At 35.6% G+C, this 17,354-nt stretch overlaps 1 protein-coding gene across 2 annotated transcripts in view; it reads left to right on the top strand.

Annotated features, from left to right (window-relative positions):
• Window positions 1–17,354, top strand: part of LOC126819248 (nuclear pore complex protein Nup153) — a 36,537-nt gene that overhangs the window by 11,146 nt on the left and 8,037 nt on the right. The window contains exons 11-20 of one of the 2 annotated variants that reach the window (XM_050547183.2): window positions 563–615; window positions 1,222–1,342; window positions 3,080–3,292; window positions 3,713–3,848; window positions 7,125–7,382; window positions 10,742–10,804; window positions 10,997–11,149; window positions 12,356–12,508; window positions 13,812–13,952; window positions 14,711–15,568. In XM_050547183.2, the coding sequence (XP_050403140.1) occupies window positions 563–615; window positions 1,222–1,342; window positions 3,080–3,292; window positions 3,713–3,848; window positions 7,125–7,382; window positions 10,742–10,804; window positions 10,997–11,149; window positions 12,356–12,508; window positions 13,812–13,952; window positions 14,711–15,568 (2,149 nt within the window). The remainder of the gene's footprint in view (window positions 1–562; window positions 616–1,221; window positions 1,343–3,079; window positions 3,293–3,712; window positions 3,849–7,124; window positions 7,383–10,741; window positions 10,805–10,996; window positions 11,150–12,355; window positions 12,509–13,811; window positions 13,953–14,710; window positions 15,569–17,354) is intronic. The other variant, XM_050547184.2, reaches the window with a different exon arrangement.

The following is a 17,354-nucleotide window of genomic DNA, read 5'->3' as shown; positions in this document are numbered from 1 at the left end:
GATATTCACGCATATTGGGCTGCAATCTCCTGCATAATAGCCCCTGACAAAATGGTCGCTTCTTGTACGCAAATAGTGTAAAAGTATGTAAATCGTATGAATGTATGAAAAATCGTTTCTTTTGGGTTTTTTTTACCTTTGTCTATGTCCATCTCTTGCAATATGTAGGCGTATCTTGCATGGCAACTGCTCGTTGTCTTCTGTAGCAAGTATTTGATAATAAAGTTAATACAGTCAACTAACATCAAATTCAAAGAGATGGAAAATATTTTCATTTTAAAAATTCGATATCTTGCGAAACCAGACTCAAAAGCAATGCAATTATTGATTATTTTGATTGAATCATATATTCAAATAGCGTTTTAAATAATATTCAAATAGTGAAAACTAAAATATAAAGCATACAATGTTAAATCCCATCTTCATTAGCCAGGATTAAGCAGAAGACTAAAACATTAAACCCCATTTCATATAATATTAAAGTCTTTGACTGTATTTTATTTGGGATTGGTATTCTTATTTCTGCTTTTTACCAATGTTGGCACAATTTATTTTTTTAAAGGAAACACAAGAAGCTTCAAAAAGAAAAGAAGATAATGATGGCATATCAGCACAGTAAGTATTACAGATATAAAAGGTTTGTTTTTAAAGTTTGACACGTCGATTTGTTTTACAAAATGGGTGTATATATAAAATTTTAGGTCAACATATAGTACATATCTTAAATTATAACAGTTTGAACCAAAAATGAATCTGGAATCATAAGCAAGCTTGCTTTTGCTTAGTCTTACAAAATAGAAATTTAAATATATCTAGCTTGTCCCATCACAAATTGAAAGAAAGCATGAAATCAACACTATTTCTAACATTCAACTCTAAATAATTATCTTAAAGATAATACACATGTTCAACAAAATTTGTGGTTATTTGAACTTCACACCAAAAAATAGGAAGTGGTAATCAGGTTTTCCAGAAACAGAAATAGCTTACCTCAAACACATACCCACCAGTCACTGTTTATATTTAAATGCCAGTGATCCTGATTTGTCACAAAAAAAGAATTGAAAATATGTATTTGTAAATAAATCTTTGATAGAAATAAAAGACAAGATTTTCCATATGGTATTTAGGGGAAAGATGGAGTTTATATATGGCATTATTATTAAATAAAATCGTTTTGATGTATGGCGAATATCACCATTTTTTCAACTTTTTTGACAGATTGCCAAGAGACAAATTGTATGAAACACCCTCATCTTCATCGTGGGGTGCAGGTGGAGGTAAAATGAAACGAGATAAAACACATCATTATTCCAGTAAAAGGCCAGAAGATGATGATATTGTAAGTGGTTCTTTTTTTGGTGTGCTTCACTGTAATTTTCATGTATGACTGTCCCCAAAAACTTATTGCACTACAGTTCTAAACACAACCCAGGTTGTCATAAAATCCAGAGAGATAGGGATTATTATTTATTAACAATTATTGGAAGCAACAAGTCAACTACAATATATTATAAAATATCCCCCTCTTTTTGTTTACCAGAATTTAGTCTGAATAGTATATAGGTTCGCAGTAGTAGAGATGTTTCTGAAACTCAGTTCAAGTTATTTTTCTGACTCTGTAGTGAGTAGGCCTGTCTACCAGCACTAATAGTTTCACATTTTTGTCCCAGGCCTTTTGAAGAAAGCTGAGAACTATTAACTTGTTGTCGGCTGTCTGCTGGTCACACTATTTGGGACACATGCTCAAACTTGGTGTAGGTGTGTATTAGGTTATCTTTACGGAGTTCGATGAGCAATTTCTGCTTAATGCAACTTTGTGTATAGGTTGTTTACATCAATACTGTGATTAAGTTTAATGCTCAGTTATTGTCCCCCGCCTTTCGAAGAAAGCAGGGGACTATTAAAATGGGTTCGTCCGTCTGTCTGTCTGTCCGTCTGTCTGTCCGTCCGTCTGTCTGTCCGTCACACTTTTTGGGACACAATAACTCTCTTCCTAATTGAGCTAGAATGTTCAAAATTGGTGTATGTGTTTATTAGGTCAATGCCTTGATGGAGTTCGAAGATGAGCATTTTCCGCTTAGGGTAAGCAGAGATAAGCAATTTGATTGGTTGATGCTTTGGGACACGATAACTCTCTTCCTAATTGGGCTAGAATGTTCAAACTTGGTGTATGTGTTGATTAGGTCAATGCCTTGATGGAGTTCGAAGATGAGCATTTTCCGCTTAGGGTAAGCAGAGATAAGCAATTTGATTGGTTGATGCTTTGGGACACGATAACTTTTAATTGAGCTAGAATGTTCAAACTTGGTGTATGTGTTTATTAGGTCAATGCCTTGATGGAGTTCGAAGATGAGCATTTTCCGCTTAGGGTAAGCAGAGATAAGCAATTTGATTGGTTGATACTTTGGGGCACGATAACTCTCTTCCTAATTGAGCTAGAATGTTCAAACTTGGTGTATGTGTTGATTAGGTCAATGCCTTGATGGAGTTCGAAGATGAGCATTTTCCGCTTAGGGTAAGCAGAGATAAGCAATTTGATTGGTTGATGCTTTGGGACACGATAACTTTAGTTCTAATTAAGTGAGATTGATGAAACTTGGTGTATAGTTTCATTACAGTAATACCTTGACTAAGTTTGATAATGAGCATTTTCTGCTCAGGGTAAGCAGAGCGATACGCAATTTGATTGGTCGAGACTTTGGAACTCAATAACTCTCCTTCTAATTGAGGTAGAATGTTCAAACTTGGTGTAGCCGTTCATTAGGTGAATGCCTTGATAGAGTTCGATGATGAACATTGTTTGCTTATGGTAAACAGAGATAAGCAATCTGATTGGTTGATGCTTTGGGACATGATAACTTTAATTCTAATTAAGTGAGAGTGATGACTGCATGCTTTGGGACAAGATAATCGTGATTCTATCAGATAGAGAATGATGAAACTTAGTGTATAGTTTGATTGCTCGATACTTTTGAAAAAAATAAATGTGCGATTAATTAATATGTCATCTATTTATTTTGGGATTTCAGCGGGGGACATCAGCCTCACTGTTGGCTTGTTCTTTTCTGTATTTCAGATGGAGATTCCCAGTTTAAAGGCTGATTTTACATTACCTGTTTCCAACTTACCTCAAATACATTTTACAGCTACACCTATTGTTAAAGTTGATGATGATATGGCCAAATGTATATCTGAAACTAATAAAGGAGAATTAAAATTTTCTTTCTCCTCACCAGTACATCAATCACAGACACCTGTCAATGTGGAATCACCCGGTAGTAATGTCAAAGTAAGTAGATAGTGTGTAACAAAATGATACAGTTGGTCACTTTTATGTAGACAAATTTCTTTATCTATATTTTGGATGCAGATCAATGTGTGTTAAGTTATCAAAGAAATGTTTGAGCTTTTTACACTACTTTACTAATATGATTTCTGTATCTAGTCCACCCGACATGAAATGTAAATTAAGCGACTATAGTTTTTTTCTTCAATATCTCAATACTTCTATTTTCAAAACTAGACCGGCATAATAGGAGTTGTGGTTGGTAGCATTTAACTGTATATCAATGTAGTAGATATAGAAAAACATTAACCCTTGTAATGCCAAGTTAGACAGGAATATGTTTTTGAATTGACCAAAATACTACTTAAAAAAATAAGATATTTTGAGTATATTTTAAGAGCCTGCTATGAATTGTATTTTCAGAGTTTTACATTTAGTTCACCTTTAAAAGCTGATGATAAAAGTAAAGATGCTCAACCATCAACAGTGGCATTTACTTTTATGTCAACACCAACTACGGCCCCTAAACTTAAAACTACATCTGTGTTAGGTAATGGAGGTATGTAGCTATTTGTATGCTTGCATTTTGTAACAATTTGTTGTAGATTTAAAAAGTTTAAGCTACAACAAATTGTTAAAAAAATTTCTGTCACCTTATGAATACTATAGTTCAATTCTGTTAAGATGTGAACAGGCAGAAAGCACCCTTTCCATAAATTACTTTACTATATTTATTATATCCAGGCCACGAAATTTCAAATTTTGGCGTAACCAGAAAAATGGTTGTGGGTTTATGCTCTGCATAACCATTTTCTTTGGTTACGTCAGATGACCATTGCGTAACCAATTGGTTACATAAAATGGTTGCGCTGTTTTCATGTTTTATCCAGATTTAAATGGTGCTATTATTCATTTCCACTTGCAGTGAATGTATTTTTTCAAGAAATAACTTGACTAATTTATATTCTTTTATATTTAATATTATATATTTTGAGGTTAAGTGTTTATGACTTAAATCCCACTGTGTCCCCATTTAAAAAATAAAACGTTAGAAAAAAAAATGTTCCACTTCACTAAATCCCTATACATTTTAATAATGAGGGGAATCGGTTCTAAAAATTACTAATGGATTTTCGTTTTTGTATCATATCTGACCTTCAAAAACCAGAAATGGTAGCTACCGCATTGTTTTTGGTCACTGAAGACTACATGCGTACTTCATATTCCACTTGTCACTTGCAATCATTCATCCAAGCACGTAGCATGAGATAGCCTCACTCATAGGTAGTGACTGATTGACAAACAGTATTTATAAACCTCGGCACTCTATACACAAAGTCTCAAAAGGAAACAGAATAGTTTGATGTCATGAAATAATATTAAAATAGACAGGGCAGTAAAATCGTTTAGATTATCGCTGGAGCGATGCAGGGGAGGGGGTCAAAGTTGATGACATACATACGGGTCATTGGTACTACAGCATGGCTGTAGTGAAAACTGAAAGGAACACATGTAGTAAATTCTTTGGAAATATAGCCGACATGTTAAATAGTCAAACTCATTTCTCATTTTGTGTTTGAAAATCCAAAGGTACGCTTTCAAATATTTATGGCATAACTAATCATTTAAAGAATTAGGGGTGAGGGGCATTTTTAAATCAACCTGCTTGCAACTGGTCAATAGCCTACGTGGTGTCAAAGTACGTGATCTGTCAAAGTACCGTGATCTGTCAAAGTACCGGTAAGATGGAGGAATGAAATGCCAAGAATGAATGAATGGAGTTTGTGCTATAATACAAATATACTATTCAAAAAAAGTAGGGGATATTTGATTTTTAAGTGTTATTAAAGTCACCTAATGAAACTGACGAAGAAACAAATGACAAAATGAAATGAAGTTCACATTCATCGATTTATTCCAAATGATCGTTAGACTAAGTAAGGCACAGACTGACCATTATAAGGGTAAAATGATACCCGGGGTCAAACAGCAAAGTTACCACAGCATCACAACCAAGTCAGTAACGGGTAAATCCTCCTCTGTTTGCCAAACAAGCATTGATCCGACGTGGCATACTCCTAATGAGACGTCTAAGGTCATTTTGGTCCAGATTGTCCCATTCCTGTTGCAACGCAGCAGCAAGTTCTTGAACATTGGCAGGACGTTGTTGACGTTGACGTAACCTCTGTCCAAGCATGTCCCAGACATGCTCGATGGGGGAGAGGTCGGGACTCAGTGCTGGCCAAGGTAATGTGGTGATGTTCTGTTGTTGGAGGTAACCTGTAACGATCCTGGCCCTGTGACATCTTGCGTTGTCATCCTGGAAGATGAAACGGCGGCCATGACGTCGTGCGAACGGCACAACATGGACTGCCAAGATGTTGTCCCGGTAGTACTGGCCTGTAACACGCCCTGCAACAACATGTAAAGCCGTTCTTCCAGCAACAGTGATGCCTCCCCACACCATAACAGAACCACCCCCAAATCGATCATGTCTGATGACGTTAACGTCTTGGAAGCGCTCGTTTCGACGACGCCACACCCTCCTACGTCTGTCCAAAAAATCAACAGTGAACCTTGACTCATCTGAAAACATCACATTGCTCCAGCGTCAATTATCCTAGTGTTGACGATCCCTACACCAACGACGTCTTGCCTGAATGTGATGATCTCTCAAACAAGGGATCACGCGAGGACGTCGGGCGCGAAGGTGACCCCTATGCAGTCGATTCCGAATCGTCTGGCCACTCACTCTCACACCAGTGTCTGTTTGAAGACGAGCGCTGATCTGATTTGCTGTGATGACACGATTTCTCAAGGCCAAGGTACGGATAAATCGATCCTGGGCTTGAGTTGCCGCCCTTGGTCGACCAGAGCGTGGTCTGTCCTGTACAGATTGTGTATCACGGTATCTGGACCATAGCCTGCTTATGACAGACTGAGAAACATTCATCGTCCGCGCCACAACCGCCTGTGTTGTGCCGATCTGTAGCATGCCAAGGACACGTAACCTTTCATTTTTGGTAAGCCGACGCATATCAAAATTTGTTTTCTGGTCACTAAAACAATTAAACTGATGTTTCCACCCTGGAATTCAATGCCACAATGACTGTAACATTCAAAGTCAGAGTCGTGCAAATCTTGGGTTGGACCCCCATGATGATCCCAAGCATCACCTGCATTCCATGCGGTAGCTATTGGTGCGTTTGGGCGTCACATGTAACTGGAAATGTTTCTTCTGTTAGGTTCTATAGTGACTTTTTTTCGTAGTCATTTGCATATTTTAGTATTATGCCCCCCAAATCAAATATCCCCTACTTTTTTTGAATAGTATAATTTAGACCTGTGTCACAAGTCATCCTGTATAAAAATTGATCAAATGTGAATAAATCTGTTAATGAAATTTAATAATCGTAACCGATATTTCAATTTGTGTAACCAGGAAAAGGGTCGCGTGTTTTTGAGGTGGCGCGACCGCATGTAACCGATTGGTATCGTTCGCGTGAAATTTCGTGGCCTGATATCTGTTTTAGGTTGGCTCGCTAACCTGGAGGTCCGGTGTTCGATCCCTGCATTGGTCGATAAAGTTCATCAGGATTTTCAAACATGGTTCCCCCTTGTCACTGGTATAGAACAGATGGCCTAGCAAGGAACAGCATATAGTTTTTCGGATGGAACAGAAAACCAAGGTTCCGTGTACACATTGTTGTGCATGTAAAGGACCCTTTGGCAGCCAAATTTTCCCACATAGCACACTATGTCATATGGCAATCTTAGCCCAGCAAGAGCAGAACAGAGGAGGTTAAACCCCATTTCATTTTCATTTCTGTTTTAGGTGTTGATTGTAAGTCCAATCAGTTGTCATCAAAAACTGAGATGAACAAGTCCAACTTGGCGAATTTTACTTCTAAAAGTGACAGCTTTAAATCATCACCTGTGTTGAAATCTGGAAGTGTTATGGATATTTTGGGTAATGGATCATCACCTAAGACGTTAAAGCAGGGAAGTGTGATGGATATATTAGGAAAAAATTCGACAACTTCACCAGTTTCCACTTTAAAAGAAGGAAGTGTCATGGACATTCAAAATAAAAGTTAGTTCTGTTTTATGATTTTATCTATTAAAATATATAACCTTAACAAAGGTTTGATTTCTCGAATATTAAGTATATATTCCACAGCCTATGTGAGCTGGATATTGCTCTGTCAAGAAGTTAACCCATAAGTGCATAACCATTTTTTGTTCCCAAACCCCTTTCGTGCATAAGGGCCGAGAAAGTTCATCCAGATTTTCCGGCGTGGTTCTCCCTTGTCAGTGATGCAGGACGGAGGGGCTGACAAGGAAAGCTGTCTAGTCGTTCGGATGGGACGAAAAACCGAGGTCCCGTGTACACATTGGCGTGCACGTAAAAGATCCCTTGGCAGTTGGAATTCGATATAAGAGTAGGCCGTAGTGCTGCTGTCCGGGCAAAATTTCCCTCATAGCACACTGTATGGCGTATGCCCGTCTTCATTTGCCCAGGTTAGGAGCAGAACAGTAGGACGTTAAACTCCATTTCATTTCATTTCATTTTTTCGTGCATAAGGCATGTTTTATTATAAAGTGTACCAGTGGGTATCTAACAAATGTAATGGTTTTATTAGAAAAGAGAAAAAGAGCTATTAAATATTTTTCTTATCTTCAAAATCAGCATATATTGAACATATAAAATACTTAATACCAGCTTTATTGGTGTATTTTTTTTATTAAAATAAGTTTCAAATATTTTAATGAATTACATCATTTAAGACAGACATTTTTCCCATCATTTTTTATCAAGAGTTTAGAATACATTGAAATAACATTTGTTTTAAAATTTTTAATTTATTTTTATATAATTATAATGGCAAGTGTGCCTTCTTTAAAACAGACTTAAAAATATACTGATGAGAAAAATAACAAGTTCCGAAAATTGAATTGTTCAAACCCCAGTGAAAATTTCACTAGTCGGTCCATCCACTACATTATTGAGGTGGTCTTACTTTCGTTTTGTAAACTTTGTATTTTTATGTCACGTGGAAATAAATTTGTCCCTTTGTGGAATGGCTGTTTATGTTTTAGTATATGCCATTTAAAAAAAGCAGGAAAATGGTTTGGAAAATCAAATTTCCATGCTTATATATATTGCTAACGTTTCGTCCAATTGATGTCTGTCCAGTTTTAGCGAAACGTTAGCATTATTTTAATATTTCTTTTCGGCTTCATATTACGTGATAGAATTTGAATAACCGCTGCATACGAAGCGTGAGTGTAGTCTCGATCTTCCACACAGGATACGGATAATTTGACACGGGTAGTCGATTGATTATGCCATTTTTACAGTTGTCTGTCCGATACGTTAGCACCACTAATTCGCCTTTCACGGCGTTATTTACTCAAAATGTATCACTTTCTTTACAGCCTTTAGAAAAGAAAACCGGCTTTCCGATTCCCGATGCATAAACATGGCGGTCGGCATTCTTGCCTTATTCACTCGATCAAAATGACTTTGACCCCCTCAAAAAAGTGCTAACGTGTCAATTGTCAGACCGATTAAATAAACCGTCTATCCTTACGTAACGTTAGCACGCGCTTTTAAAATACTTTTTGTCCTATTTTAAATTTAAAACTCGCCCAAGGGTAGAAATACTATACAATTTATTAATACCTTTCATTGCGGACTATTTGAATTTTTAGTTAAAAACAATAATTCAAGTAATACAGTTATTTATAAAATGTCCATGTCTGTCCTTATGTAACGATAGCAACAGTTGCATGCCCGATAAATGGTTAAATTTTAGGTTATTAAAATATATGATTATATTTATTATATTAATCTTAAATTCTTAATATTATGCTTTATTTAGCATGTAAAAAATCTCAGTAACTACTTACATCAACACTATAAATAGAAATTTTCATCAAACTTTAGTGCTAATGTTACAAATCTGCCAGAATGTCTGTCCACATGTAACATTAGCAATGTAATTACTTTTTAAATTAAAAATTAATTTGTAAATCATATCCCATGAAACTTCAGATTTAGATAATGTATTATTACATTAAACTTTTGAAGAAAATTATTAATATATATAAGCAACAGTTAATATCTGAAAGGAAAATAAATGTGCCATGCGTCTGTCCAATTCAAAAGAGACATTTTATATTTACGAAAATGGTCATCTTTACTGTCTTATGACCCAAAAATATCTTTTATCTTTTTTAAAATATATTTTGGAAGAATATGTATCAACCTTCCCTGAGACAGGGATTTTGTAAGAGGAATTGGAATTTCATAATTCAGATGGGATTGGGAACCTATGGTGGTACACTTTAAAAAAAAACATGCCATAAGCCTAATTCCTGGCATTGCGATGGAAATTGGTGCCAAATACAAAAATGAGGAAAAAAGTATTTTCTGACAATAACAAACCCTAAAAAGTACATATATTTAGAAAGAGTATAAAAAGGGCTTTCTGAATCTGTAAAGAAAATAAGGGAAAAATTATTTACATGAATGTAGGTGGCAGTAGAATTGACAACTTGAAATCAGGGGAAAAAAAAAAAGTTCCCACTTTTGAGTGCAATAAAAAATATTTATTGATGCAGAATGTTAGAAATGAAGTATGCTGCTTTCAGAGGCATCTCTTTGGGACATAATACAGAATTTTAATTGAAAATATCCAATAACTTTACAACAGCAGTGGGAGGAAACCGGAGGACCTGAAGAAAACCCACGAGGTTAAACCGATGCTGTTATACATTTTGTACACTCATCAAACCATAAATTATGATCAAACACACTAAAATGCAGCACAAATATCTACGATTTCTATGTGAAGCAAAAAAACTGGACAAAAAAAACCGCTATTTTGCCTAAATAAAACACAGAAATACACACTATGTAGCGTAATCCAACTCACACAGTAATCCTTGGCAACTATGAATGGGATCCTGTACAAATCATGTCTTAAATCAACAAAAATTTGCGAAAAGTTACATAAATTTTACTCAAAACATTGCCAGGACGGCCATGTTGGATTTAGACAATGGTGCCACAAGGGGATTTCCTGTGGAACCACCTTTAGCGCGGTAAATTCAAACTGTTAAAAACGATACGGGAAATTCCGTAGCCATGCAATTTCAGCCTTTGTTTACTCTACGGGTAGGTCGTAGCCATGCACTTATGGGTTAAAATGTTTTGATGTCCTGGTTAAAATAACTTGAAATACGAAATATGTAATATGTTTGTTCTCATTCCCTCATTTATACTTAGTAAATATTCAGCTAATTCCCTCATTTAAACTTCCTCATTCAGACATATTAAATATTCAACTAAATCTCTCTTTTAGACCTAATAAATATTTAGCTAAACCTCTCATTTAGACTAAGTAAATATTCAGCATGATATTCATGTTGTTTATTTGTTTTTAGAGGACAAAAATACAGTTGAACCAGAATTCAGGAAAGCCGATACAGTAAAAATTACAGCAACAGGTATATACTTCCACACTTTGATAGATGTAAAATATCGAAGAAAGTATATCAGTTTCTTTATAAATTCAATGATTAATGTGACCAAATGTTTACAAAAGCTACCTCATATTTGATTACAGGTGATATATAATGGAGAGTGAAATTATGAATTGAATAAATTTGATAATAAATGTTATTTTGAAATTTTTACAGAGGGAACAATTACAGGAAATAAAGAATCATTATCATCACTATTTTCTAAACCATCTGGAGCATGGTCATGTGATATCTGTATGGTACAAAATAATCCTGATAAAACAAAATGTGCTGCATGCGAGGCCCCAAGACCTGGTTCCAAACCACCAGGTAGTGTATTGATTACTTATTTCTGGAACTGAAGCAAGAAGAGTTGCTTTTTATACGTCCAAATTGAAATGTGGTCTGTGGTCGTATATTGTTGTCGGTCGGTCCGGCATCCACAATTGCTTGTGGACGCTCTAGAGGTTAAAGTTAATATCTGATTGACTTTAAATTTATACACAGTGTTTATGGTCTTGAGACGAAGAATCCTATTGATTTTCAGCAATTTCCGATAATTACTGCCAGAGTTATGGCCCTTGTTCACTTCAAAAAATCTTGTGGACGCTCTAGAGGCCAAAATTAATATCCGATTGACTTTAAATTTATACGCAATGTTTAAGGTCATGAGACGAAGAAACCTATTGATTTTCAACAATTTCCGATAATTACTGCCAGAGTTATGGCCCTTGATCTTGTGGATGCTCTAGAGGCTAAAGTTAATAACCGATTGACATTAAATTTATACACAGTGTTTAAGGTCATAGAATGATGAAGCCTGTTGGTTTTCAGCGATTTTTGATAATTACTGCCAGAGTTATGGCCTTTCAAAAAATCTTGTGGATGCTCTAGAAGCCAAAGTTAATATTCGATTGACTTTAAATTTATACACAGTGTTTAAGGTCATTAGACGAAGAAGCCTATTGATTTTCAGCGATTTCCAATATTTGCTGCCAGAGTTATGTCCCTTGATCACTTTGAAAAATGTTGTGGACGCTCTAGAGGCCAAAGTTAATATCCAATTGACTTTCAATTTATACACAGTGTTTAAGGTCACAAGACGAAAAAGCCTATTGATTTTCAGCTATTTCCGATAATTACTGCCAGAGTTATGGCCCTTGATCACTTCAAAAAATCTTGTGGATGCTCTAGAGGCTAAAGTTAATATCCGATTGAGTTTAAATTTATATACAGTGTTTGAGGTCATGAGACGAAGATTCCTATGCGACAACTCTTTTTGACTGCCCGGACGATATAGCTGCTGTGGACGTATGTTTTGTTGCCTGGCAACCTATCTTTTTATGCTGTAACACGTTTTGTGACAATTACTCTGCTTCTATTTGAGCTAGAATGTTCAAATATGGTGTAGTTAATGATGAGCATTTACTGCATGATAACTTTGATTCTAATTGAGAATATCGATGGAACATTTTTAATAAACATTTATTTTTGTCATTTAAATGTCTGTATCTTTTCTTTTATTTTTCGTTGCAGTGGGATCAATTACAGGAAATAAAGAATCATTATCATCACTATTTTCTAAACCATCTGGAGCATGGTCATGTGATATCTGTATGGTACAAAATAATCCTGATAAAACAAAATGTGCTGCATGCGAGACCCCAAGACCTGGTTCCAAACCATCAGGTATTAACGTCTATGGCTAGTTAAAATCCCAGGAAAACAACCAATTTGGAATTCAAATTATTTTCCGCCAATCATTATGTTGTTTATTGAATGAAAATTTATTAAAATATTGTGTGATGGCAAATAAGATGCCAGATGGGAACACTTGGTTAATTCTTAAACGGGAAATGGTTACAGATAAAAATTATTGTTTTGTGAATAATTATCGAGCTTGTATACGGAATTATCAAATTTAAAGGTTAGCTTACAATTAGTTTATTGACTAATTTTTGACTACTTTTAATCTCGTCGACTGACATCAAGGGGATTAAAATGTTTGTATACAGTGGAACGGTAAATCATGTTTGTTAAACATTTTTTCGCGCTTAGTTTGTCACATGAAACTTGATTCACAGATTCCCTTAAATTTGATAACTTTCTGCTAATGTTACACTTTTAGGTTCTTTAAAGTCATGTTCTGTATGACAACACTAGTTTAACTTCATATGATACTTTTATTGTTCTTCAAACATGTAATTAGCTTGTGTTGAGGAAGCCATGGTCCTAGCGTGACTTGAAACCCTTGGGTGCCAACTCCCAACTAACTTACATGACCCCTCCTGGTCTTAACTCAGACGCTCTCGCCTTCTCTATAGTCTCAGTTTGATTCCTGCTTATAATCCCTTTCTAGACAAAGGATCATCAAAGAGATTATGTAGCTAGCTATATTACATCATGAGTTCATTACAGATTGCTTTGCAGGCCAGCCATAAGTTTATATTATGATAATGACGAATGAGTGCTATCTGGACAACATTGGTGTCGATAGCAGACAGGAGGATATTAAAATCAGTTCCACTTTCATGTGTCAGGATGGCTTGATAACGTACCCTTGACATCTGTCATTGTGTAACATAATCAATTAAGTAGCTGTTTCACACTATTCAAACTATTCGAGGGGTTTAATGTCCTATTGTTCTGCTCCTACTAGGCTAATGAAGATGGGCATACACCATGCAGTATGCTATGAGGGAAATTTTGCATACACAGGACCTCAGTTTTCCATCCCATCCGAACAACTGTACGTTGTCCCTTGCCAGGGCTTCTCTCCTACACTCACTGACAAAGGAGAACCAACCAGGAAAATGACAATGAACTTCCACAGCCAACCCAGGGGATCAACGTGGGATCTGCTGGTTATTGAACCAATATCCTACTCACTGAACCACCGTGGCACCCCAGGCAAACCATACATGAGCATACTCAAAGAGCAGTGCAAAAAGAATCATAGCTGATTGGATAATATTTTCTTTGTATTTTCTAGTGACACAAGCTACAAGTTTGTCAGTATTATTTAAGAAAGAAGAAGGTTCATGGGATTGTAATGTATGTTTAGTTCAGAATAAAGCAGATGTTACAAAGTGTATATCTTGTGAAACACCTAAACCAGGCGCCAAAAGTACAGGTAAATGGAAATTAAATTATGTGTTAAACAGTGCTGGCAGATGAGGCTTCTTTCGGATGATGCGGGAGCCACGTTGGCTCGCAAACGTGGAGGTCCCGTGTTAGATCCCTTTGCTGGCTGAGAAAGTTCATTGGGATATTCCAGTGTGGGTCCCTCTTGTCAGTGGTGTAAGATAGAGGCCCTGGAAGTATGATGTATTATAATAAATTCAGTTGTGCTGTCACTGACATCTTTGCACTTAGTATCTGTATTAGGAGTTAACTATTGGTTATCGATGGTATAATCTGCAGTGGCCAGTTATCGCTAATTAGGATTTAACTCTTGGTTATCGATAGTATATCGGTAGCCAGTTATCAATAATTAGGATTAAACTATTTGTTACTGATGGTAATGTCCACAATCACCAGTTATTTATAAATACTATATAACTATTAGTTATCAATATTATAATCCAGTCACCAGTTACCGATAATTAGGATTTAACTATTGGTTATCGATTATTTTGCACATCGCTGGTATTTAACTCATACCATTTATGACAGTATTGCTAGTTTCACTATTGGCCATGTGCCACTTCTGAAGGTACAGTACAAAGCAGAAATAAAGGTGGGATTTTATTGTGTGATTTGTAAAAAATTTAATCTAGACCGGTCAGATGAAATGTTATTTTAAAATAAAAATTAGTTTATAAACAGCTGACAAATAGCTATATTTTGTTGCTGTCTTTGAAGTAACTTATTGTATGTTGACTCTTTCAGAAGGAAATAGTAATACATTATCATCAGGTATTAAATTTGGATCAAGTGGTGCTGGTACAATCACAGATTCTGGTTTTAAAATTAATACAGTTGATTCAAATAAAACAAATACTAGTGCCTGTGGTTTTAAATTTGGATCAACAGACTCGACCACACCTGTGACAACGGGAGGATTTAAATTTACGGACAGCCAATCTTCAGATAAAGTTTCTTTTGCAACTGATAATAAACTGTCTGATAAAACAACAACTGGATTCAGTTTTGGTTCTAAGGACACCACCAGTTCAAATCCGAAAACAGACACTGGATTTGCTTTTGGTAATCCTAAATCATCTGGTGAGCAGAAGTCTGAAACAGGTTTTACGTTCGGTAATCCCAAAGCCTCTGGTGGGGAAAAATCAGAGACCGGCTTTAATTTTGGAATTGCGAAATCTACTGATGAAGGTCAAGCAGGAAGTGGTTTTAGTTTTAGTCCCCCAGCCTCATCTGATAATAAAACTGATAATATGGCATTTGGCCAAACAAAGACAGATGATGTTAATGTGTCTAGTGGTTTTAGTTTAGGTGCTCAATCAAACTCTATATTTGGTGGTAATACAAATTTGGAAAAGGGCTTTCAGTTTAATCAGCCCTTGAAAACTGCGGATAATTCTAACTCTTCCCAAACAAATACAAACGGTCAGTCATCTACTGGAGGCTTTGTGTTTGGAGCTTCAGATTCTAAGAATAAAATTCAAGAAACAAACAATAATAATTTAGTGAAAGATAAAAGTGTAGAAATAAAAAGTGGTTTTAGTTTTGGACAATCAGCACCATCTAGTGTTGGAGGTTTTAATATGGGGTCGAATTCTGTTTTAGGTAATTATGATTGTTTATTATTATACTGTATTTTATACCAACAAATATCAAACTTTGCAATGCAAAGAAGCACTCTGTAAGTTAAGTATTTGTTCAAAGAAACCTCAAGAGAAATCACAATAAGCCTTTGGTAGGTGATTTTTATGCTCAAGAATCAAGGACTTTTCCCAATATACTTTCTGTGCAAGTATAGACATTCTAAGTGGATAATACAGTACAAGTTGCTACTAACTGAAAAGAAAAACGCAGACAGTAGCAGTTAATTAATCTGCTCTGCCCACTCTAAATTTCCATCGCTATTTTAGTAAATTGAAGTCCACTCCAGATTTGTTAAGCTGTCGAGAAAATTAACATCTACAGATATAAATGTATAGGTACAATGTGCGATACTTTTATTTAAAATCTAATTCCATAGAGATTATATCACAAGTATGGTAACTGTTGTTTGAAATGCAGATTTTACTGGCTTACAATGAAATAAAACTAATATCAAACATTCGCAGACAAAAAAAATTATGATTTTGTGTGAAGCATTGGGGTCATGAGAGAAAGATCTATATCAATATTAAGCATAAATAACCTACCATTCCGGAGTTACCTTCCTTTTCTGAAAGCCTTACGTGGCTGCAGTTTTATACACCCACATTTTCATGTGGACGTATATTGTTGTCGCCCCTGTCCGGACCAGACGTCCGTTCACAATTTGTTTGTGGATACTCTTCAAGTCACAATTTTTATCTGATTTTGATGGAACTTATAATATAAGTTTATCTACCAATGATCTTGGTTCTTTTCGAAAATGGCATGCATCGGACCGTAACTTCATTCATTATGGCCTCTGATTGTACGAAAATCACATATTTTTTTTAGCTTGTGGATGCATTAGAGGTCACAGTTTTTATCTGATTTTGATGAGACTTGAAATGTATGTTTATGACCCAGAGATCTCGGTTCCTTTCTATATTTTGCATATCAGACAGTAACTTCTTGGATTATGGCCCCCAGATAGTACAAGAAAATCACGTTTTTAGCTTGTGAACCCTCTAGAGGTCACAATTTTTATCCGATTTTAGTGGTTGAGTTTGAATTTCGAAAAGATCGGACCAAAACTGCCCAACAAAATGGACGCTCCTAGAACGCAAATAGTGTAAAAGTATGTAATACTAAGGTTATATAGTATAGCCCGGTTGGAGCTGACGTGCCATAAAACCACATTTCATTTCATTTCATTTCACTAAGGTTATGGACCCTCTAGAGATCACAATTTTTATTCAATTTTTGTGAAACTTAAAATATATGTTTATATTCCAAAGATCTGTTCCTTTCGATATTCACACATTTCAGACCATAATTTACTGGTTTATGGCCCCTGATTGTACAAACAATTTTTTTTTTTTTTTTTTTTTAAAAAGCAGCAGCTTGTCCTGCATCCATCTCTTGCAAAATGTGGGCAAGCACTGCTTAACCAAAATTTGATAAGCATTGGGTTCATAAGAGAGCAAACTACACTACAGTTTTTATTGGATTTATTTCAATTTCGTGTGTGGAGCAATTATGGTCTTAAGGGGATGAACCCCATCAATATTCAGAGTTCTGTAGTCTTGCTCTTAAAAGTTATCCCTCTTTTCCAAAACCTTGTGAAAACAATAGAGGCAACAATTTTCATTGTGGCACATTTAGATATTGTTTATAATTCCGTCAACTTATATCTGCTCAGATTGTCCACATTTGATGTATAAAGGAAAAACTTGGCGGAAAAAAAATTCTCAAACTTATGCTTGAAGTG

Source organism: Patella vulgata, chromosome 4 (genome assembly GCF_932274485.2).
Source record: "Patella vulgata chromosome 4, xgPatVulg1.2, whole genome shotgun sequence".
In the NCBI taxonomy this organism is placed as follows: Eukaryota; Metazoa; Mollusca; class Gastropoda; family Patellidae; genus Patella; species Patella vulgata.
This window is presented reverse-complemented; position numbering and strand designations above follow the sequence as displayed.